Source organism: Oncorhynchus tshawytscha, linkage group LG10, assembly GCF_018296145.1.
Source record: "Oncorhynchus tshawytscha isolate Ot180627B linkage group LG10, Otsh_v2.0, whole genome shotgun sequence".
Taxonomy (NCBI): domain Eukaryota; kingdom Metazoa; phylum Chordata; class Actinopteri; order Salmoniformes; family Salmonidae; genus Oncorhynchus; species Oncorhynchus tshawytscha.
In genome coordinates, this window is record NC_056438.1 from 26,639,405 (window position 1) to 26,662,784 (window position 23,380).

At 43.6% G+C, this 23,380-nt stretch overlaps 1 protein-coding gene across 4 annotated transcripts in view; it reads right to left on the bottom strand.

The window, feature by feature from the left end:
- LOC112260013 (DENN domain-containing protein 4C) overlaps window positions 1–23,380 on the bottom strand; it is an 87,240-nt gene that overhangs the window by 39,021 nt on the left and 24,839 nt on the right. For all 4 annotated transcript variants that reach the window (XM_024434792.2, XM_024434791.2, XM_024434790.2 and 1 more), the window contains exon 2: window positions 13,155–13,465. In XM_024434792.2, the coding sequence (XP_024290560.1) occupies window positions 13,155–13,453 (299 nt within the window). In that variant the 5' untranslated portion in view covers window positions 13,454–13,465. The remainder of the gene's footprint in view (window positions 1–13,154; window positions 13,466–23,380) is intronic.

Below are 23,380 nucleotides of genomic sequence, written 5' to 3' on the forward strand. Positions count from 1 at the left end.
ATATGGTTTGGGATGAGCTGGATCGCAGAGTAGAGGAAAAGCAGCCAACAAGTGCTCAGCATATGTGGGAACTCCTTCAAGACTGTTGGAAAAGCATTCCAGGTGAAGCTAGTTGAGAGAATGCCAAGAGTGTGCAAAGCCACCATCAAGGCAAAGGTGGCTACTTTGAAGAATCTAAAATACATTTTGATTTGTTAACACACTTTTTTGGGTTACTACATGATTCCATATGTGTTAAGTCCTGGTGTTGATGTCTTCTCTATTACTTTACAATGAAGAAAATAGCAAAAATAAAGAAAAACCCTTGAATGAGCAAACTATTGACTGATACTGTATATGATATTCGAATATGTGGATAGAATATTATATGCATAGCAATAGTTGAATAGGATGGACTAGAATACAGTATATACATATGAAAATGGGTAAAAGAGTATGTAAACATTATTAAAGCGACCAGTGTTCCCCTCAAGCCGATAACACGACGGCCCTCAAGGAACTTCACTGGACTTTATGCAAAATGGAAACCATATATCCTGCGGCTGTATTTATTGTAGCTGGGGATTTTAACAAAGCAAATTTGAGAACAAGGCTACCGAAATTCTATCACCATATTGACTGTAGCACTCACTCAGGAAAAACACTGGACCACTGTTACTCTATCTTCCGTGATGCATACATGACCACGACTCCATTTTGCTCCTCCCTTCATATAGGCAGAAACTCAAACAGGAAGTACCCGTGCAAAGGAGTATTCAATGCTGGTCTGACCAATCGGAATCCACGCTTCAAGATTGTTTTGATCAAGCGGACTGGGATATGTTACCGGGTAGCCTCATAGAATAATAATACGCCGATTCGGTGAGTGAGTTTCTAAGGAAATGTATAGGAGATGTTGTACACACTGTGAATATTTAAACCTACCCTAACCAGATACTGTGGATAGAAGGCTGCATTAGTGCAAAACTGAAAGAGCAAACCACAGCATTTATCCATGGAAAGGTGACTGGGAATATGGCCGAATACAAACAGTGTAGTTATTCCCATCCGCAAGGCAATCAAACAAGCAAAATGCCAGTATAGAGACTAAGTGGAGTCGCAATTCAACAGCTCAGACACGAAACGTATGTGGCAGGGTCTCCAGGCAATCACGGATTACAAAAAGAAAACCAGCCACGACATCCCTAGCCGCGTCCTCAGAGAATGCTGACCAAATGCTTCAAGATGGCTACCATTGTTCCTGTACCCAAGAATGCAAAGGTAACTGAACTAGCACTCACTACTGTCATCATGAAGGGCTTGACTAGTCAAGGATCATATCACCTCCACCCTACCTGTCACCATAGACCCACTCCAATTTGCTTACCACCAATAGGTCCACAGACGACGTAATCGCCATCACACTGCCCTATCCCATCTGGACAAGAGGAATACTTATGTAAGAATGTTATTCATTGACTATAGCTCAGCATTCAACACCATAGTACCCTCCAAGCTCATCACTAAGCTTGAGGAGCTGGGTCTCAACCCCGCCCTGTGCAATTGGGTCCTGGACTTGCTGACAGGCCACCCTCAGGATGTGAAGGTAGGAAAAAAAAACTTTGCTGATCCTCAAAACTGGGGCCCCACAAAGGTGAGTGCTCAGCCCCCTCCTGTCCTACCTGTTCACCCATGACTGTGGCCATGCATGGCTCCAACTCAATCATTAAGTTTGCAGATGACACAACAGTAGTAGGCTTGATTACCAACAACAACAACGATGGTGTCAGGAAAATAACCTCTCCATCAACAAAACAAAGGAGATGATTGTGGACTTCAGGAAACAGCAGAGGGAGCACCCCCCTATCCACATAGAAGGGACAGCAGTGGAGAAGGTGGAGAAAGTTCCTCTGCGCACACATGACAGACAAACAAATGGTCCATGCACACAGACAGTGTGGTGAAGAAGGTGCAACAGCGCCTCTTCAACCTCAGGAGGCTGAAGAAATTTGGCTTGGCACCTATTACCATCAAACTTTTACAGATGCACAATTGAGAGCATCCTGTTGGGCCGTAACACCGCCTGGAACGACAACTGCACCCCCCGCAGCGGTCTGCACAACGCATCACCAGGGGAAAACTACCTGCTCTCCAGGACACCTACAGCATCCGAAAAACAGCTTCTATCTCAAGGCCATCGGACTGTTAAACAGCCATCACTAGCATAGAGAGGCTGCTGCCTACATAGACTTGAAATCCTTGGTCACTTTGATAAATGGAACACTAGTCACTTCAATAATGCCACTTTAATAATGTTTACATTTACATATGTATATACTGTATTCTATACTATCTATTGCATCTTAGCCTATGCCGCTCTGTCATTAGTCATCAATTTATTTAAATATTCTTATTCCATTCCTTTACTTAGATTTGTGTGTTTTAGGTATTTGTTGTGGAATTGTTAGATATTACTAGTTAGATATTGCAGCACAGTCGGAATTAGAAGCACAAGCATTTTGCTACACCCAAAAAAAACACCTGCTAACCATGTGTATGTGACCAATAACATTTTATTTGATGTATATGAACATAGAGCAGCAGCCTCTAAGGTGCACGGATGAGTAACCGAGTGGTAGCCGGTGAGTGTCAGTGACTTAATTCAAGGCAGGGTACTGGGTGGAGGCCGGCTAGTGATGGCGAGAGTGATGATATTGAAAAACCGCTTCTGTCTCTCAGTCCCAGCTTTGATGCACCTGCACTGACCTCACCTTCTGGATGATAGCGAGGTCAACAGGCCGTGGCTCTGAAGCTTGATGATCTTCTTGACCTTCCAGTGACACCGGGTGGTGCAGATGTCCTGAAGGGCAGGCAGTGTGCCTCGGTGATGTGTTGGGCAAACCGCACCACCCTCTGGAGCGCCCTGTGGTTGCGGACTGTGCAGTTGTCATACCAGGCGGTGATACAGCCTGACAGAATGCTCTCAATGGTGCATGTGTCAAAGTTTGTAAGGGTTTTCGGGGCCGAACCAAATTTCATCAGCCTCCTGTTGCGCCTTACTCTCCATACTATCAGTGTGTGTGGACCATTCAGATTGTCGATGATGTGTACGCCGAGGATCTTGAATCTTTTCACCTTCTCCACCGCGGCCCCGTCGATGTGGATGGGGGCCTGCTCCCTCTGCTGTCTCCTGAAGTCCACAAAGAGCTCCTTCGTTTTGTTGACGTTGAGGTTCATTTTCTGGAACCACTCCACCATGGCCCTCACCTCCTCCCTGTGGGCTGTCTCATTGTTGCTGGTAATCAGGCCGAACACAGGTCAGAATTATTTTACAAATGGTGAAGCAGACTGGAGGTTGGGGAGCAATGATTTATGCACTTCTGTGGACAGGTATAGTCTTTCATAAACTGGAAAGAATGAAAGTGCCTTAAAAAGACAAAATACCACCATATCCCGCAGTGTGTGACAACTAACACAGCTGCTCGGTTTCAACTGCCATCTAAATACGTTAGCCTACGATGTATCGGAGTGCAACAATGGGTGATCAAATCACCATGACCTTGTATCACAATGGAGCGTCTGGGCTCAAGCTGAGATAACCTTGTGTCCAGTTTCATAAATGTACCCACTCGCTAACAAAAGTACTGCCATCCATTGTTGCCTGGCCTTAGGCAAGTAGCATTATAGAGGGATTCCACATACAGTGCATTTAGTGTGACCTAGAGAGCAGGAATGTAATTCATTCATGGCCAAATCCTATTTGTACCACCAACTATCCCATGGCCTTCGATGACAAGTCTGTCCTGAGGCCATATAGGTCCCCAGGTGAACTGCCCTATGCAGCGTTTTTAATTGGTGTTGATGTTGGATATCAGTTTTCACTGCTTAGCAAACTGCAGAGAAAGAAGTGGAAAAGATGGCCAGATAGTCAGAGAGGGAGGTAGAGAGAATGAGAGAGAGGAAGCGAGGTAGAGAGCAGGGTAGAGTCACAGAAAGAGGAGCGAGAGTTGAGACAGGATCCTGTCTTCGCTCATGTGCCTTGCCTTTGACTTGCATTCAACAGGCCGGAGTGTCAACAGCATGTGAGGAAGCTGAGATTGCACCACTCTGCTCTCTGTCAAAGTGCTGGCAGCAGAATGACTCCTGCCCACACAATCAGAGCCACACTAAATCAGAATGCTCACTCTCGCTCTCTATGCAGACAGTCTCTCAACTAGTAGGCATATGCTACCACAGTAAACTTATGCAGGTTTAACTGAGCTTTCTCTAGAGTTTAACTCCAATACATACTATAAATTATCCTTCAGAAAACAAATACAAATGGTAAATAAACATGTATTTTTAAGTTTTCGGTTTATTCAACCTCGCATCACCATAATAGGTATAGGAATCTTGATTTGTTTCCACAGTGCAACATTTTGCAAGTTCAGTGTGGTCATATTTGAAGTCAAGTCAATAGGGGTCATTTCTACGCACCTCCCACTCTGGCCACATAATGTCACATGCCTGCTGGAAACAAAAACATGCAGCGAAGGCAAACCTCAAAGGAAGAGAGTGAATATTTTCTGATGGTTGGGGAATATCTGTGGTTTCTTCTCAAGGAATTGTTGAGAAACTTGTCCAGTCTCCTCCATAGCCTCAGAAGTGAACCAAACAGGGTTCTGAAGTGAACCGAGCTCAACATGGCAGGCTAGACACTAGGTAGAATGGTCCCAGATCTGTTTGTGCTCGTCAACTCCACTGAGGTCATTGTCAAGCCAGACATTATTGGCAAGACAATAAGTTACAAGGAGTTGGTACGGTAGCACCAACAGACTGACACTCAGGCCAGAGACTAGGTACTGTGGCCGAACATATTCTAGCAACCTTAGTACAAGATTTAGCAACCTCAAAGGGATTTGGACCTCTTGGTGTTGAACTGACAGGTCGGGCTACCCCCCGATTCGCTGTGAGATCAAGTACACTCTCACAGGTAGAGGGATGTATGATGGGGTGGGTGAATGAGAGCATCGCTTCATCCATATATTGAAAACACACAGTTTAATGCAAGGTACAGTTATCTCCACTTGCCCTCCTAGGGCATGTTTAGAAGAAATATAGCTATGACAATTAATCATGGTTTTCTATTTGTGTTGAGGAACTTTGGTAGTTTGTACAGTATTAAAAGGGGGGGGGGGGATTTGTGGCCAGAACTGCCTGTTTCTGAAGACAAGGCTGGTTTTCCATCCAGGCTTCCCCTTTACCGAGTCAGTTCTTCCTCTGGATAGAACTATTCCTGGTCAGCCTCTTCACTGGGCGATCGGAGTCAGACATCTTTGGCACATGACTAATTTCAACCATCCAGACAGTAGAGAGCAACCTGGAGAATGACACATTCTAGCGCAGCGGTTGACCAAAAGGCGAAGCAATATTTTGTGTATTAAAAGTATTATCAAAAGGTCTTCAGATTTCAGCATTCAATGGTTTTTAAAACTACCTCACTGCATCCACCCACACAGGCCAGCAGTATACCACCCTGCATCCCACTGCTGGCTTGCCTCTGAAGCTAAGCAGGGTTGGTCCTGGATGGTCCCTGGATAAGAGACCAGATGCTGCTGGAAGAGGTATTGGAGGGCCAGTGGGAGGCACTCCTTTCTCTGGTCTAAAAATATATATATATATATCCCAATGCCCCAGGGCAGTGATTAGGGACATTGCCATGTGTAGGGTGCAGTCTTTTGGATGGGATGTTAAACGGGTGTCTTGACTCTCTGTGGTCACTAAAGAGCCCATGGAACTTATTGTAAGAGTAGGGGTGTTAACCCCGGTGTCCTGGCTAAATTCCCAATCTGGCCCTCATACCATCATGGCCACCTAATCATCTCCAGCTTCCAATTGGCTCATTCATCCCCCTCCCCTGTAACTATTCCCAAGGTCATTGCTGTAAATGATGTGTTCTCAGTCAACTTAACTGGTAAAATAAGGGTAACATTTTTGTTTTATGATTAAAAACAGGAATCTAGATGTAATCAGGAATGCAATCAGTCTACCACTACAACCTATACTCTGGTTGACAGCAATTACTGCAGGAGTTCCAAAGCAACGTTACTAGCAAAGTCAAATCCTTACTTCCGCCGACCTTATATCCTTCAAGGATTTGACAGTCTCTCTTATGTGCAGCATGCCTTGGGCACAGCCAATAGCCTTGCCCTCCTTGTACCAAGTAATTGCAATCCTGGGAAGGTCACAGGAGCCAAGGAGGGGACACTTTGTGACATGAGAAGGAACACAGACAGGTCCCAGGCCCTCATGTTTTGTATCTGGCAGCCGGTGCACCATTCATTCTGAACGGGAGGCGAAAGAATCCAAAGAGGCCGCATAGGAAGGACAAGTGCCAGTGAACTCCTAATTAACACACAAGAACAAGTTGGAACAGTGACCGTCAATGGTGAAACACTGAACACAGGGGCTGGGGGGCAAGGAAATGGGGTCTTGCAACTGCTACGAAGAGCAGAAGGACGATGAATAATTTACAGGTGCCATTCTTTATTATTTTGCCCATTCTTATGTTGAAACTTTCTGACAGAGATGAATAATGGCATGTGGAATAGCCATCCGTATATGGCTGAGATGGATGGGAGAGCGGAACTGAGCCAAAAATATGTTATGACCTGATCCCCAATTCTACCTCCCCCTTTTCTGACAAGAAGTGGATCCTTCTGAAACATTTACCAAGTCAGCCAGTGAAGGAGGCTTGCAGTTCATAACACGCGTATCCAGACTTGCAAACACCAAATCAGTCCCGGCTCCACGATGTGGCAAAAAGGGATTTAGCCCCCTCAGTTGAAACTTGTGCCCCCTCAGTTTTAGTTTATGTCACTATACACATGGACAGAGCATAATTGGGGGGACTCTTGAAAGCCACCAGAGCGCTTAGGTATGACTCCTTTGTGTTTCCATAAAAAGCAGGGGGGGACACTTCTCATCTGTTGTAGGCTAAGTGAATAACGTGACACGCCTCCGCCTATAATATTTGATTTTGATTCATAAAGGCGGGGTCAGGTTTAATGCTGAAGCTGCTTCACTCAACTCTGCCAAACACCCCACCACTATAGAGTTTCGTAAGCTTCTTAGCTAGCTGAAAATGCGTTAGTGTTATCTGCCTTCGCCTATTTAGCTAGCTCGAACCAGCTAATCTGCCATGATGGGCATCAGAAATTGGCTTTGTCAAAGTACCCAAACAAAGCCAAACGAGAAGGAGAGTGATGATCAGCAGCATCAAACCACCAAGGCTGCCGCCAAGCCCAACAGCGATGATGCGGCCAGGCTCCAGCTAGCTCCGCTTGCAGAGCCTACCCACTAGGGTTGTGCAGTATCCAGATTTCTATACCTTCATACCGCTCCATAACATAATATATACAGTATTACCGGTTGTGCACACATACACTCAATTAGTCTTTGGTAGCATTGCCTTTAAAATAGTTTAACTTGGGTCAAACGTTTCGTGTAGCCTTCCACAAGCTTCCCACAATAAGTTGGGTGAATTTTGGTCCATTCCTCCTGACAGAGCTGGTGTAACGGAGTTAGGTTTGTAGGCCTCCTTGCTCGCACACAATTTTTTCAGTTCTGCCCACAAATTTTCTATAGGATTGAGGTCAGGGCTTTGTGATGGCCACTCCAATACCTTGACTTTGTTGTCCTTAAGCCATTTTGCCACAACTTTGGAAGTATGCTTGGGTTCATTGTCCACTTGCAGACCCATTTGCGACCAAGCTTTAACTTCCTGATTGATGTCTTGAGATGTTTCTTCAATATATCCACACAATTTTCCTACCTCACGATGCCATCTATTTTGTGAAGTGCACCAGTCCCTCCTGCAGTAAAGCACCTCAACAACATGATGCTGCCACCCCTGTGCTTCACGGCTGGGATGGTGTTCTTCGGCTTGCAAGCATCCTCCTTTATCCTCCAAACATAACGATGGGCATTATGGCCAAACAGTTCTATTTTTGTTTCATCAGACCAAAGGACATTTCTACAAAAAGTATGATCTTTGTCCCCATGATCTTTGTAAACCTAAATTTAACACATACGTTTTTCCAGCAGCAGACTATGGTCAATAATGACAAAAGCTGCACTGAAGTCTAACAAGACAGCCCCCACAATCATGTTATCATCAATTTCTCTCAGCCAATCATCAGTCATTTGTGTAAGTGCTGTGTTCGTTGAGTGTTTTTCCCTACAAGCATGCTGAAATTCTGTTGTCAATTTGTTTACTGTGAAATAGCATTGTAATCTGGTCAAACAATTTTTTCCAGAAGTTTACTATGGATTAGTAACAGACTGAATGGTGGGCTATTTGAGCCAGTCAAGGGGGCTTTACTATTCTTGGGTAGGGGCATGACTTTAGCTTCCCTCCAGGCTTGACGGCACACACTTTCTAGTAGGCTTAAATTGAAGATGTGGCAACATCGTCTGCTATTATCTCAGTAATTCTCAATATCTCAGTAATTCTCAATATCTCAGTAATTTTGACACGTTTTTTTAAATTGAGAGACGAGCTTAAAGGTTTTTTTACTGACCAAAATGTTCACTTGTCTGACCGCTTGGTTGATGCAAAGTTTTTTCTCGCCTGAATGATCTGAATCTAGGATTACAGTGACTCTACGCAACTATATTCAATGTGTGGGACAAAATTGAGGCTGATTAAGAAGTTGGAGCTCTTCTCTGTCTGCATTAACAAGGACAACACAGGTCTTTCAATCAGTGTAGGATTTCTTTGTGTGCAAATGAACTCAAGCTTACGGACAATGTCAAATATGATATAGCGAAGCACCCGAGTGAGCTGGGTGCGCAATTGCGCGAGTACTTTCCCGAAACGGACGACACAAACAACTGGATTCGTTATCCCATTCATGCCCTGCCTCCAGTCCACTTACCGATATCTGAACAAGAGAGCCTCGTCGAAATTGCAACAGGCGGTTCTGTAAAAATGTCATTTAAAATCAGAAGCCATTGCCAGATTTCTGGATAGGGTTGCGCTCAGAGTATCCTGCCCTGGCAAATCGTGCTATTAAGACACCAATGCCCTTTGCAACCACCTCTCCCTTTGTGAGAGTGGATTCTCAGCCCTCACTAGCATGAAAACTAAATACAGGCACAGATTGTGCATAGGAAAAGATTTAAGACAGAGACTCTCTCCAATACAGCCCAACATTGCAGAGTTAGGTGCATCCTTTCAAGCACACACTTATCATTAACATGTGGTGAGTTATTCACAATTTATGAATAAATATGGTTTTATCTGTAAGATAGCATAAATAAAGACCAAAACTATTTATTATTATTATATGTGCCCTGGTCCTATAAGACCTCTGTCACTTCCCACGGGCCAGGTTGTGACAAAAATTCAACCTAATTTTTGTGTTTAATAAATGTATCGTATAGTGTGTGTGGCAGGTTTACAACGATGGCAAAAAACAACATTTGATAGTGCGCAGAACCAGTTGCTAGAGGGGGTACGCAGCTAGAGGTTGAATGTTTGAAGGGGTACGGGACTATAAAAGGTTTGGGAACCACTGCTCTACGACAACCGAGTTAGGAAGGCCGCCTGTATCTTTGTCGTGACTGGGTGTATAGACACCATCCAAAGTGTAATTAATAACTTTACCATGCTCAAAGGGATATTCAAATCATAGGTGCCTTTCTTTCTGAGGCATTGGAAAACCTTCCTGGTCTTTGTGTTTGAAATTCCCTGCTCAGGGACATTACAGATAATTATGTGTGGGGTACAAATATGAGGTAGTAATTCAAAAATCATGTTAAGCACTATTATTGCACATAGTTACATATATGAACTCACTCTATGTGACTTTCTATGCAAATTTTAACTTATTTAGCCTTGCCATAACAAAGGAGAATACTTATTCATTTGTAAAAATGTCAAAAAACACAATTCCACATTGACATTATGGGGTATTGTGTGTAGGCCGGTGACAAAAACATATATTTCATCCATTTTAAATTCAGGCTGTAACACAACAAAATGTGGGGAAAAAGTCCAGGGGTGTCAATACATTCTGAAGGCACTGTAGATTCTTTCATGTCTTCATTGATCTGATATGTTGTTTACTAGTCCTACACGGTACCGCTGTTTTGTTCTGTTCACATTCATTCATTCGCATTCACAGTTTTGTCTGTATTCTAAGCCAAACTGCTATTCAGTATTTGTTTTTATGCATGAACAACAAGGCTAATACTTTAGTTTGCAATATTTTGGTAAGACAGCTAGCTGTGTGTATGGCTGCATTCACATAGGGTCAATCAGGGGCACAACTTTGGTTTTAGATGTGGGGGGGGATATATATATTTTTTTAAACATTTTATTTCAGTCGGATACAAACTCCAAAACAGCCCACCCGACCGCTCGGAGGTGTTCGCATGGTCCTAAAAGAACACTGTTGCCTCGTTTTGCATCACATGTCCCCGTCCCCAATGAAAGTTACGCCCCTGGGGACATTCACCCATTACAAAAAGTCTTTCTAGCTTGTAGCCTTTATTAATTACCAAAACGGCCTTGCTTTAGTGTGTAGGGCGCTGTACATTGTTTGCGCTGGCTGATACAGTAAAGCAGAGATTGTGTCAACCTGTCACTTCAAAAGCACAATCAATGGTCTCGGTGTCTCTGTATTTGACCTTTTTGCTGTGTTATAGCGTGATAAGCAGAAATCAATATAATTCCAATGCAAGAACCCCCCAAAAATGTGCAAAGGGCCTAGAATTAACACCCACCATCTGCCAAATGCGGGTAGATTTTGGCATTAGCGGGTAAGATGTCTATTTCACTAGCCACGTAGGCGGGTGGTCATGCATTTCACTCGCATTAGTGAATACAAATAGTAAAGTATGATCACATTTATAGTAAAATAAATGCAGTAGCTGTTTTCAAAGTATTTCTGCTGTTTTGTTTCATAGCTGGTAAAATAATCATACAAAGTCAAAGAACTGAATCCTATATAGCCTATCCCACATTGCGATTGCAACACTCCCTGTCTGGGGGCTTTGAGCACGTGAAGAGCTGAGTGATTTTTTAGAAGCACAGGCATAAAAGTTGGTCTAATTTACTTGAAACGAAAGTCTACTGAAGTGAGACTTAGACCTTGTGTTTTTTGGCTATTTACATTGTTTTGTTCACAAGCTAGGTTGTTTTTCAATGTTTGAGTTTCAACTGCTAGGTAAGAGAAGACAACTCGTCAGACTCAATCTCACAGGCACAAATATGAGTCTCGTTACCATGGTAACAAAAATGAAATAAAACAATATACCACATTACTTCTTACTAGTAATACATTTGTTTTAGAAACATTACAAATTATGCTCATGGGTTTTGTGTTTTGTTGGTGTAATTAGAGGTAAAAAACATTTTGGCTGGTAAATAATCTGAGTGGCTAGGGCCTCCCGAGTGGCGTAGTGGCGCAGCGGTCTAAGCCACTGGATCGCGATGTTGCGGCGTCACTACAGCCTGGGGTTCATTACCGGCAGCAGCGCACAATTAGGGGAGGGTTTGGCCCATGGCTCATCGCGCTCTAGCGACTCCTTGTGGCGGGCTGGGCGCCTGCAGGCTGACTTTGATCGTCAGGTGGACAGTGTTTCCTCTGACACATTGGTGCAGCTGACCTCCGGGTTAAGCGAGCGGGTGATAAGGATGTTTCGTAGGACGCATGACTCTACCTTCGCTGGTAGAGTGGGGAGCCAGTGGGCAGCCAGGCCCAGCCTCTCCCGAGCCCGTTGGGGAGTTGCAGCGATGAGACAAGGACGTAATCTCAAAATTGGGGAGGAAAAAAGTGTGTATAAATTACAAAAATATATATAAATAAAAAATCTGAATGTCTGGGAGATTTTTTAAATGGCTGGTGGACTAAAAAGTTCATTTTAGGCCCTGATTGTGCCCCATCATCGATTTCAACTGCCCTTTTAGTCACTTTATCCTGGTGCCGGGTCGGTCTTCAACCAAGGCTATGGCTTCTCTCAATGACTGGTGGATATTTTTGACCCTGTGGGTATTAGCTACATGGACCCAGGGGTGAAATTGGTTGAAATTATATAATTAAACTGGTTGTAATGTGGGTTTTAATGACAATTTAAACAAGCTTTGCCTGCTGTGGAGTAGAACTGTTTTAGGATAAAGGGTCTGGATTGTATCTCTACATTGGATTGAGTTAGCAGTCAAAGCCTAGACGAAGCCTTGGGGCAATAGCTCAAGCGCTTTAAGCTTCCCGCCTCTATTCTCATCCTTCAATCTCACAAACCTGCAAGGAGCTCAACAACAAAATGAATTCTAAGTCTCCACATCCCAAACCATGTCTATTTCCGATAATTATGCTAAGTTGGAACTACCTAAATCCAAGACGGAATTTTCGCTCTCCACTCCAAGAAGTGTAAGTGTCCTTTACTAGCCTATAACTAGATTATGATTATGTCATTTATTTGGGTAAACACTTTATATTTGATCTGCTGTTTACACTCTAGTCAGTGACAGTTGAAGAGAAACATGTGTGTTCCCAAAGCAGGACAGAGGATATATTTTTTTTTTTAATCAGTCGAGCCAAGTAACTGGAAACTCCAGCTTGTTGTTTTGATTAAGAAGAGTGGAGATATGTGGCTAGCAAATCTAACAGCGTAGAATGACAGGCGCCAACAAACCCCCCGGATCAAGGCTAAACACTCATTTGAGGATAGTGGTTGGCATCACTCTTTCAAAACGCAACACCACTGGGTGCTGTTATTTCCCTGATAGAAAGTTAAGTGCTTTAAAATGAAATGTGATTTATTTCACAAATGGGGGGGGGGGTTGCATTCAATTAAATCTAGCAAATAACCCAAAAGCACTACAAATAATAAGCAAGCAATAGGCCTACATTGCAGAGGGTTTTTCCACAATAGCTCAATAATAGACCAGAAGCAATTTTCATTACAATTTTCTCTCCTATCAGTGTCGTTTTCAAAGAAAGGGATTAAGGTAGATGTACTTTGCAGCTCTATTAGAGATGACTATTCTGGTAATTGGTCTCATTGGGACGAGGAAGGGATTCTGAGGCTATGGTGCACCTGTTTCAGAGTTCACCCTAATGATGCCATTGTGAAACACCCTTTTTTTCCATTTGGTTTCACAGTAGAGCGCACACAGATGGACTCACCCGATGTCGATGAGCGGGGGCTTGTCGCGGTCCCTCTTGTAGCAGAGGAACAGCTCGTGGCTCTTAAGGCTGCCGTGGTTGAGGTTGGCCTGCTGCCCACTGTAGGTGCTCTCCATGCAGGTGAAGCCCTCGGGAACAGTCTCTCCCGCCGACTTGTTGATGACGGCCAGGTCAGTAATGGGCGCCTTAGGCCCGCTGGACTTGGTCTCCGACAGGTCCTGCTCCAGGGGCGTGGACTTGTCCGTCAGCCCGGCCACCACAAAGTAGTCGGTCACACGGTGGCCCTTGTCCTCAATCATGGCTGGTCGTGCCTGGGGAGAGAAGAGGCGGGTGGGGCAGGGTCAAAAGTGAGGTTAGAGGTCAGAGAATGGGAACATGTTTTTTGTTTGTTATCAAAGTAGGGTTATGTCTATGGAATTTGGGGCCTTATCCAGGCCTTCTGTAAGAACAATGTAGCCTAGGTCTATAAATGGTACAGAGCAAATCACATGGGAACGACCTGCTCCTTTATATCACACAGGCACCATGGGACAGTCCTTTACATTCTAACAGTGTATGTGGAATCCCTAATGACTGTATACGTGTCTAAACAGCATCCCACCATAAAGTACTTAATATACCTAAAGAATGACAGGGGTCTTGTGAAACGACGCAACTTATTCACAAACACTCCTGTCACTGTATATCACTTCCCAGTCCGATACTAAGGGACATGGAGAGAGTTCGGAGCGTCGGTGACTAAGGAGCGGCAGAGCCGAGCGGAATGCAGCAAAACACCACTGTAAGCATAAATCAAGATGACACGAGTCTTACAAAGCGTTCTCTGGAAAACGAGAGCATGGGGTCCTGTTATTCTATTCACTTGGGATATAAAAACGCTTGCTTCCCGAGATTCAAGACGACCATATGCTAAAGCTCGGCAAGGATTAATCAGATGCTTCGATTTCCTGCTGTAGAAGAAGTAGAATGATCCATCAATTAGCCATAACAAGCACTATGGCATAGAGGTAGTAATTAGATGCAATTAGTCTAACAGCTAATGGAGCACGAACCCTCTGCTCTCAGTGAGAGGGGTTGGAAACTATCACCGCTTGTTTCTTCTGCTGGTAGATATTATAACTATAACTTGTTATAGTCTGTAAATTACTCAAATCCCTCAACATCTTCCCTGAACAAGCCATTTACTGTGCACAATAACCACAGGCATAAATACTGTCAACGGTAGTCTCAAATAACATGGCAGCAGAAGTCCCAGGTTACCTTGCTTGTGGGAGAGTGGTGGACTTCTAAAGACGGACTATTTTCATTTATACAGTTAGAATAACTACTTTACGGTGCAAAAAGAGGTTATTCAGGCGTCCAAGAAAAACACTGGGCTTTGGGAGAAGAATACAGCAAAATGAAGCAAACGGCTGTCTAAGGAAGAAAGAAAAGCTAAGAAAGCAAACATCCCATTCTCTTCAAAGAGGTGGAAAAGCATGCAGGAAGTGACATTTTCCAGTCGTGAGTCAGCTGCAGCATGGGGCAGGAGCAGGAGAAGAAACGTGGCCCCTTTGAACGGAGGGAGGAGCACCCGGCAGGCTCTGGACTTAATGTAGCCCACTTCATAACAGTGTTTAATAGTCTCGGTCTCAGAGACTATTAGCACGGCACTGGGACCTCGTCCTTGACACTTGTATGGTCAGAGGTTATCTAGTGTTTCACGTGTAGGTTGATGAGGAGATGCTATCGAGTACAATACAGGAAAAAACAAATGGCGTGAACAAGCACACACGGAAGTACTGAAATATCACCATACTCGACGCAGAAACACACCAAACCCATCACATTTAGAGTATCGAGTGTCAAACCTGAATGTAGGCCCTACAAAAGAAAATGCCGTCATAATCTGGATCCAATTTGAATGTCGGACTCTAGTTTGCATTAAAAACTGAACATAAAAATTAAAAGCAACATGCTACAATTTCAAAGGTTTTACTAAGTTACAGTTCATATTGGAAAATCTGTCAATGGAAATACATTCATTCTATGGATTACACATGACTGGGAAGGGGTGCAGCCATGGGTGGGCCTGGGAGGGCATAGGCCCACCCACTGGGGAGCCAATCATTCCAACAGCCAGCATGCCAATTGCACGCTCCCTCAAGGCATGAGAGATTTGTGGCATTGTGTTGTGACAAAACCGCACATTTTAAAGTGGCCTTGTAATGGTTCAGCACAGGGTGCACCTGTGTAATGATCATGCCGTTTTTCAGCTTTGTGATATGCTACACCTGTCAGGTGGATGGATTATCTTGGCAAAGGAGAAACGCTCACTGACTTGATATGTAAACGAATGTGCCTTTTTTTTCTAGAAAGAAATAAGCTATAGAAAATGTTGGCGATTTTTCTTTTCATCTCATGAAACATGGGACCAACACTTGCGTTAATATTTTGTTCATTGCAGTTGATAAAAGAAACATTGGAGAGGGAGTGCGCAACAAAACAGATACACAGCCAGAAGACCGCAAATTATTCTTGTTGTCTCCTGGCTGTGTATCTGAAATCTTAACACTACAGAAAACAATGACATTCTAAATGATTCTGTGCTTCCAACTTTGTGACAACAGTTTGGGAAAGGCCCTTTCCTGTTTCACCATGACAATGCCCCCGTGCACAAAGCGAGGTCCGTACTGAAATGATTTGTCGAGGTTGGTGTGGAAGAAGGCCTGCACAGAGCCCTGACCTCAACCCCATCGAACACCTTTGAGATGAATTGGAACACCGACTGCGAGCCCAGCCTAATCGCCCAACATCAGTGTCCGACCTCAGTAATGCTTTTGTGGCTGAATGGAAGCAAGTCCCCGCAACAATGTTCCAACATCTAGTGGAAAGCCTTTCCAGCAGAGTGGAGGCTGTTATAGCGGGGGGGTACCAACTCCATATTAATGCACATGATTTTGGAATGAGATGTTCGACAACATCATCTAATAAATACAACACAGCCTTGCTGACACCCCTGTCTAAAAAACAGTTGATTTTATGATTTTAACCGCTTGGAACCTTTGGAACTTAAGCTTTGTCTCCTGACCACGCTGCTCTGCTCGTAAAATTATTACCAACTCTAACCACCAAACTCCTATTAGGTAAACTATAATCTACTTGAATATCGAGTTGAATCCCTCTCTCACCTAAAATAAATGTATTAAAGATGGCGATCATTTTTTAAAAGTTCACTGTTATTGTCCATAATTGTCAGTTACACGATTATACAATAATTGTGCCAGCCCTATGTCGACCAAAGACTGGGACCTCACAACAGGGCTGTCACCTAGGTTACAGACTACAGTACATTTGTACCCCTGCAGTTGGTTCCATAAAGAGACATACTACTCTCTCACCATGTCAGAAAGGTGACCCAAACTGTGCCCTGTTTGTTCCAAGTAAATGTCATGCACTAGGCTACATGGGTATTGTGTCCTGTCTGTACAAGGAAAGGACGGGGACAAGATGTACTGAGTTTTGCACTTGTGCATTCACAACTATACATATTTGGACAGGAGCAATAATGAATCACATAAGGTCCACAGTAAGTGAAAGGGTATGTATAAACTCAAACAGCCGTGGTAGTTGGCATGCCATGAAGTCAGTGTTTATTGGGTTTTACTATCCTTGTGGGGACAAGGACAATTCTGACAAGTGCGGACATTTTGCCGGTCCCCACAAGAAAAAGGCTATTTTAGGCATAGGGGTGAAGTTGAGGTTTAGAATTAGGGTTAGGTGATTCTCATTAAACCAGCTTTAAACATGTCTGTAGCTAAATGTGGTTACAAAACCATGATGCATTTTCAAAAATAAACTATCACTCTGAAGACTAAGATGTCTAGTTTTTGGCAAAGTGTCTAATTTAAAAAAATATATATATACATTTGCCAGAATGTTGTACTTTTTCACTGTTAATCGAAATGTGTCTGGACTAAACTCGAGTCATTCTCTACAATTGTACTTAAGAGAAACCAAATGTGTTTGAATAAAACAAAATATGTTGCTGTAGTTTGTCCATAAATCATAAAAATGTCAAAGTTATAACATTAAACTAGAATATGTCACTTTTTCAAGTTCCGGTAAAAACGCCAATCAGTTTTAAAAATAAAGTTGTATTCACCCATGATGCATCATCATAGTCCTTAGATGAGCACAAGTTCATTTAATTTACTCTGTTATTTCCCAGTACTACTCAAGAGCCTGAGTGGTGCACCCCTGTTGGATTCCACCCCTCAAAAGGATTGCATAATGGTCCAGAGCGAGACAACACAGTTTCATGTTAGGTGAACGATCAAGGAAGAATGACTCAGGGTTTCCACAAACAAGACAGGCAATAAAAAACGCATTTAATGAGGGAGGGGTGGTGCCCCCTCTGATGTGGTTTGGTTGCTCCAGGGTAAAAGAAGTAAGTGGAATTGCTAAAGTTCCCTGGAGTGGTCAAAGGGGAGGGGGGTGAACACATTGGCTCTTCGGCTAGCTTCATGGAGGGTCATTCCACCTCAAAAAGAACAAGGAGGATTTCCAAAATAGTTTTTGCATTAAGGGACAGGTAAGATTACCATTCCTGCAACATTTAAAAAATATATAATTTGATTACTGAGAAATTAAGCTAATTAATTGTACCCAGATTGGCAATTTTCCATTATAGGATTCCCATAATATTCAATAGAGAGTTCCCAACGTCCGATGTGGACCCAATTTCTTCCTTACAATGATTAAGACACGAGGAACACAAAACAACAGTCAAAAGCCACACACAGACCCCCCACACCAACACCACCCCAACAATCACCATACAGTATGTTTTGGTATACAGCCATGTTTTGCCCACTAAATGGCACTGTTTCTACTATATGTTTTATCCAGTCAGACAATGCCAATAACTACATATCCAGAACAAATTCACCATTATGGTCATGATTAGGGTTGGTTGGCTTAGGATTGGTTGAGATTCTGGGGAACCTCCCAATCAGCATGGACTAATCTAAGACGCATTTATTTTTTAATGCCTGCATCATTTCCAATTCCCCATATATTTTTTGGGATAAATATACACTACTGTTCAATAGTTTGGGGTCACTTAGAAATGTTTGCCCATTAAAATGAAATCAAATTAATCAGAAATAGTGTAGACATTGTTAATGTTGTAAATGACTATTGTAGCTAGAAACAGCTGGTTTTTAATGGAATATCTACATAGGTGTTCAGAGGCCCATTATCAGCAACCATCACTCTTGTGTTTCAATGGCATGTTGTGTTAGCTAATCCAAGTTTATCATTTTAAAAGGCTAATTGATCATTAGAAAACCCTATTGCAATTATGTTAGCACAGCTGAAAAGTGTTATTCTGCTTAAAGAAGCAATAAAACTGGAGTTCTTTAGACTAGTTGAGTATCTGGGGCATCAGCATTTATGGATTCGATTACAGGCTCAAAATGGCCAGAAATAAAGACCTTTCTTCTGAAACTCGTCAGTCTATTCTTGTTATGAGAAATGAAGGCTATTTCATGCGATTAATTGCCAAGAAACTGAAGATCTCGTACAACTCTGTGTGTGTCTCACACACACACACATATTTTTAGAATATAATTTCCTTTATTATTCCCAGCAAACAATACCACCCCTCTCCCAAGTGGAGTAAACTAAATAACAATAACACTTAGGCTTTCTATTTGCCATATATTTTTCAACTGTGTCCTGTGATGCTTCACAAAAGTACTGAACCTTTCTATTCTCAGAGTTTCTACAGATTGTAAATTAAAGAAACATTTTTGCTAAAATAATTATATTATTTATCAATTGACTATGACTTTTCAGATCCCCCAGTAGTGCGAATGTATCTGCAGCATTAGCTCTAAGTAAATGTTGCAATTCTTCAGCCATTCTTGGACCTGTGACCAAAAATGAGCTACATCTGGACAGTACCAAAATAAATGATCTAATGACTCTGCCTCCTCACAGCAAACTCTACAGAGCTGGGAAAATTGTATTCCCCATATACAGTTGAAGTCAGAATTTCACATACACTTAGGTTGGAGTCATTAGAACTTGTTTTTCAACCACTCCACAAATGTATTGTTAACAAACTATAGTTTTGGCAAGTCGGTTAGGACATCTACTTTGTACATGACACAAGAAATGTTTCCAACAATTGTTTACAGACATATTATTTCACTTATAATTCACTGTATCACAATTCCAGTGGGTCAGAAGTTTACAGACACTAAGTTGACTATGCCTTTAAAACTTCTTTGGGCTAGGGGGCAGTATTTTCACATCCGGATGAAAAGTGTGCCTGCTACTCAGGCCCAGAAACTAGGATATGCATATAATTAGTAGATTTGGATAAAAAACACTGAAGTTTCTAAAACTGTGAGTATAACAGAACTGATTTGGCAGGCGAAGCCCCGAGCACAATCCCCCAAGGGGAAAAAAATTGAGGTCATTGTGTTTCCCAATGGTTTTCAATAGAAAGCCCTATTTATGAGGAACCTGGTTGCAGTTCCTATGTCATCCACTAGATGTCAACAGTCTTTAGAAATTGGTTGATGTTTTTCTTTTGAGAAATTAAGAAGTACAGCTGTTCTTTTTAAGTGTCACACCAGGTGGACTACACTTTTTGGTGCGTGTGAACTGGAACGCACTTCACGTTGTTTTTATTTGGTATCAGAAACTTCCGGCGCCGACAGAGATGGCCGCCTCGCTTCGCGTTCCTAGGAAACTATGCAGTTTTTTGTTTTTTTACGTGTTATTTCTTACACTAGTACCCCAGGTCATCTTAGGTTTCATTACATACAGCCGAGAAGAACTACTGAATATAAGATCAGCGTCAACTCACCATCAGTACGACCAAGAATATGTTTTTCGCGATGCGGATCCTGTGTTCTGCCTTACAACCAGTGTAACGGAGTGGATCACATGCAGCGACCAAAAAAAAAAAACGACTCAGAAAAAGAGGGAAACGAAGCGGTCTTCTGGTCAGACTCCGGAGACGGGCACACCGTGCACCACTCCCTAGCATTCTTCTTGCCAATGTCCAGTCTCTTGACAACAAGGTTGATGAAATCCGAGCAAGGGTAGCATTCCAGAGGGACATCAGAGACTAACGTTCTCTGCTTCACGGAATCATGGCTCACTGGAGAGACGCAATCCGAAGCGGTGCAGCCAGCGGGTTTCTCCACGCATCGCGCCGACAGAAACAAACAACTTTCTGGTAAGAAGACGGGCGGGGGCGTATGCCTTATGGCCAACGTGACATGGTGTGATGAAAGAAACATACAGGAACTCAAATCCTTCTGTTCACCTGATTTAGAATTCCTCACAATCAAATGTAGACCGCATTATCTACCAAGAGAATTCTCTTCGATTATAATCACAGCCGTATATATCCCCCCCAAGCAGACACATCGATGGCTCTGAACAAACTTTATTTAACTCTCTGCAAACTGGAAACGATTTATCCGGAGGCTGCATTCATTGTAGCTGGGGATTTTAACAAGGCTAATCTGAAAACAAGACTCCCTAAATTTTATCAGCATATCGATTGCGCAACCAGGGGTGGAAAGACCCTGGATCATTGTTACTCTAACTTCCGCGACGCATATAAGGCCCTGCCCCGCCCCCTTTCGGAAAAGCTGACCACGACTCCATTTTGTTGATCCCTGCCTACAGACAGAAACTAAAACAAGAAGCTCCCACGCTGAGGTCTGTCCAACGCTGGTCTGACCAAGCTGACTCCACACTCCAAGACTGCTTCCATCACGTGGACTGGGAGATGTTTCGTATTGCGTCAGACAACAACATTGACGAATACGCTGATACGGTGTGCGAGTTCATTAGAACGTGCGTTGAAGATGTCGTTCCCATAGCAGCGATTAAAACATTCCCTAACCAGAAACCGTGGATTGATGGCAGCATTCGTGTGAAACTGAAGGCACGAACCACTGCTTTTAATCAGGGCAAGGTGTCTGGTAACATGACTGAATACAAACAGTGCAGCTATTCCCTCCGCAAGGCTATCAAACAAGCTAAGCGCCAGTACAGAGACAAAGTAGAATCTCAATTCAACGGCTCAGACACAAGAGGCATGTGGCAGGGTCTACAGTCAATCACGGACTACAGGAAGAAACCCAGCCCAGTCACGGACCAGGATGTCTTGCTCCCAGGCAGACTAAATAACTTTTTGCCCGCTTTGAGGACAATACAGTGCCACTGACACGGCCTGCAACGGAAACATGCGGTCTCTCCTTCACTGCAGCCGATGTGAGTAAGACATTTAAACGTGTTAACCCTCGCAAGGCTGCAGGCCCAGACGGCATCCCCAGCCGCGCCCTCAGAGCATGCGCAGACCAGCTGGCCGGTGTGTTTACGGACATATTCAATCAATCCCTATACCAGTCTGCTGTTCCCACATGCTTCAAGAGGGCCACCATTGTTCCTGTTCCCAAGAAAGCTAAGGTAACTGAGCTAAACGACTACCGCCCGTAGCACTCACATCCGTCATCATGAAGTGCTTTGAGAGACTAGTCAAGGACCATATCACCTCCACCCTACCTGACACCCTTGACCCACTCCAATTTGCTTACCGCCCAAATAGGTCCACAGACGATGCAATCTCAACCACACTGCACACTGCCCTAACCCATCTGGACAAGAGGAATACCTATGTGAGAATGCTGTTCATCGACTACAGCTCGGCATTCAACACCATAGTACCCTCCAAGCTCGTCATCAAGCTCGAGACCCTGGGTCTCGACCCGCCCTGTGCAACTGGGTACTGGACTTCCTGACGGGCCGCCCCCAGGTGGTGAGGGTAGGCAACAACATCTCCTCCCCGCTGATCCTCAACACTGGGGCCCCACAAGGGTGCGTTCTGAGCCCTCTCCTGTACTCCCTGTTCACCCACGACTGCGTGGCCATGCACGCCTCCAACTCAATCATCAAGTTTGCAGACGACACAACAGTGGTAGGCTTGATTACCAACAACGACGAGACGGCCTACAGGGAGGAGGTGAGGGCCCTCGGAGTGTGGTGTCAGGAAAATAACCTCACACTCAACGTCAACAAAACTAAGGAGATGATTGTGGACTTCAGGAAACAGCAGAGGGAACACCCCCATCCACATCGATGGAACAGTAGTGGAGAGGGTAGCAAGTTTTAAGTTCCTCGGCATACACATCACAGACAAACTGAATTGGTCCACTCACACAGACAGCATCGTGAGGAAGGCGCAGCAGCGCCTCTTCAACCTCAGGAGGCTGAAGAAATTCGGCTTGTCACCAAAAGCACTCACAAACTTCTACAGATGCACAATCGAGAGCATCCTGGCGGGCTGTATCACCGCCTGGTATGGCAACTGCACCACCCTCAACCGTAAGGCTCTCCAGAGGGTAGTGAGGTCTGCACAACGCATCACCGGGGGCAAACTACCTGCCCTCCAGGACACCTACACCACCCGATGCTACAGGAAGGCCATAAAGATCATCAAGGACATCAACCACCCGAGCCACTGCCTGTTCACCCCGCTGTCATCCAGAAGGCGAGGTCAGTACAGGTGCATCAAAGCTGGGACCGAGAGACTGAAAAACAGCTTCTATCTCAAGGCCATCAGACTGTTAAACAGCCACCACTAACATTGAGTGGCTACTGCCAACACACTGTCAATGACACTGACTCTACTCCAGCCACTTTAATCATGGGAATTGATGGGAAATGATGTAAATATATCACTAACCACTTTAAACAATGCTACCTTATATAATGTTACTTACCCTACATTGTTCATCTCATATGCATACGTTGATACTGTACTCTATATCATCGACTGCATCCTTATGTAATACATGTATCACTAGCCACTTTAACTATGCCACTTGGTTTACATACTTATCTCATATGTATATACTGTACTCGATATCATCTACTGTATCTTGCCTATGCTGCTCTGTACCATCACTCATTCATATATCCTTATGTACATATTCTTTATCCCCTTACACTGTGTATAAGACAGTAGTTTTTTTGGAATTGTTAGTTAGATTACTTGCTCGTTATTACTGCATTGTCGGAACTAGAAGCACAAGCATTTCGCTACACTCGCATTAACATCTGCTAACCATGTGTATGTGACAAATAAAATTGGATTTGATTTGACTTGATTTGAAACAGTTTATTCCACCTTAAATTGTATAGATTATTTACGT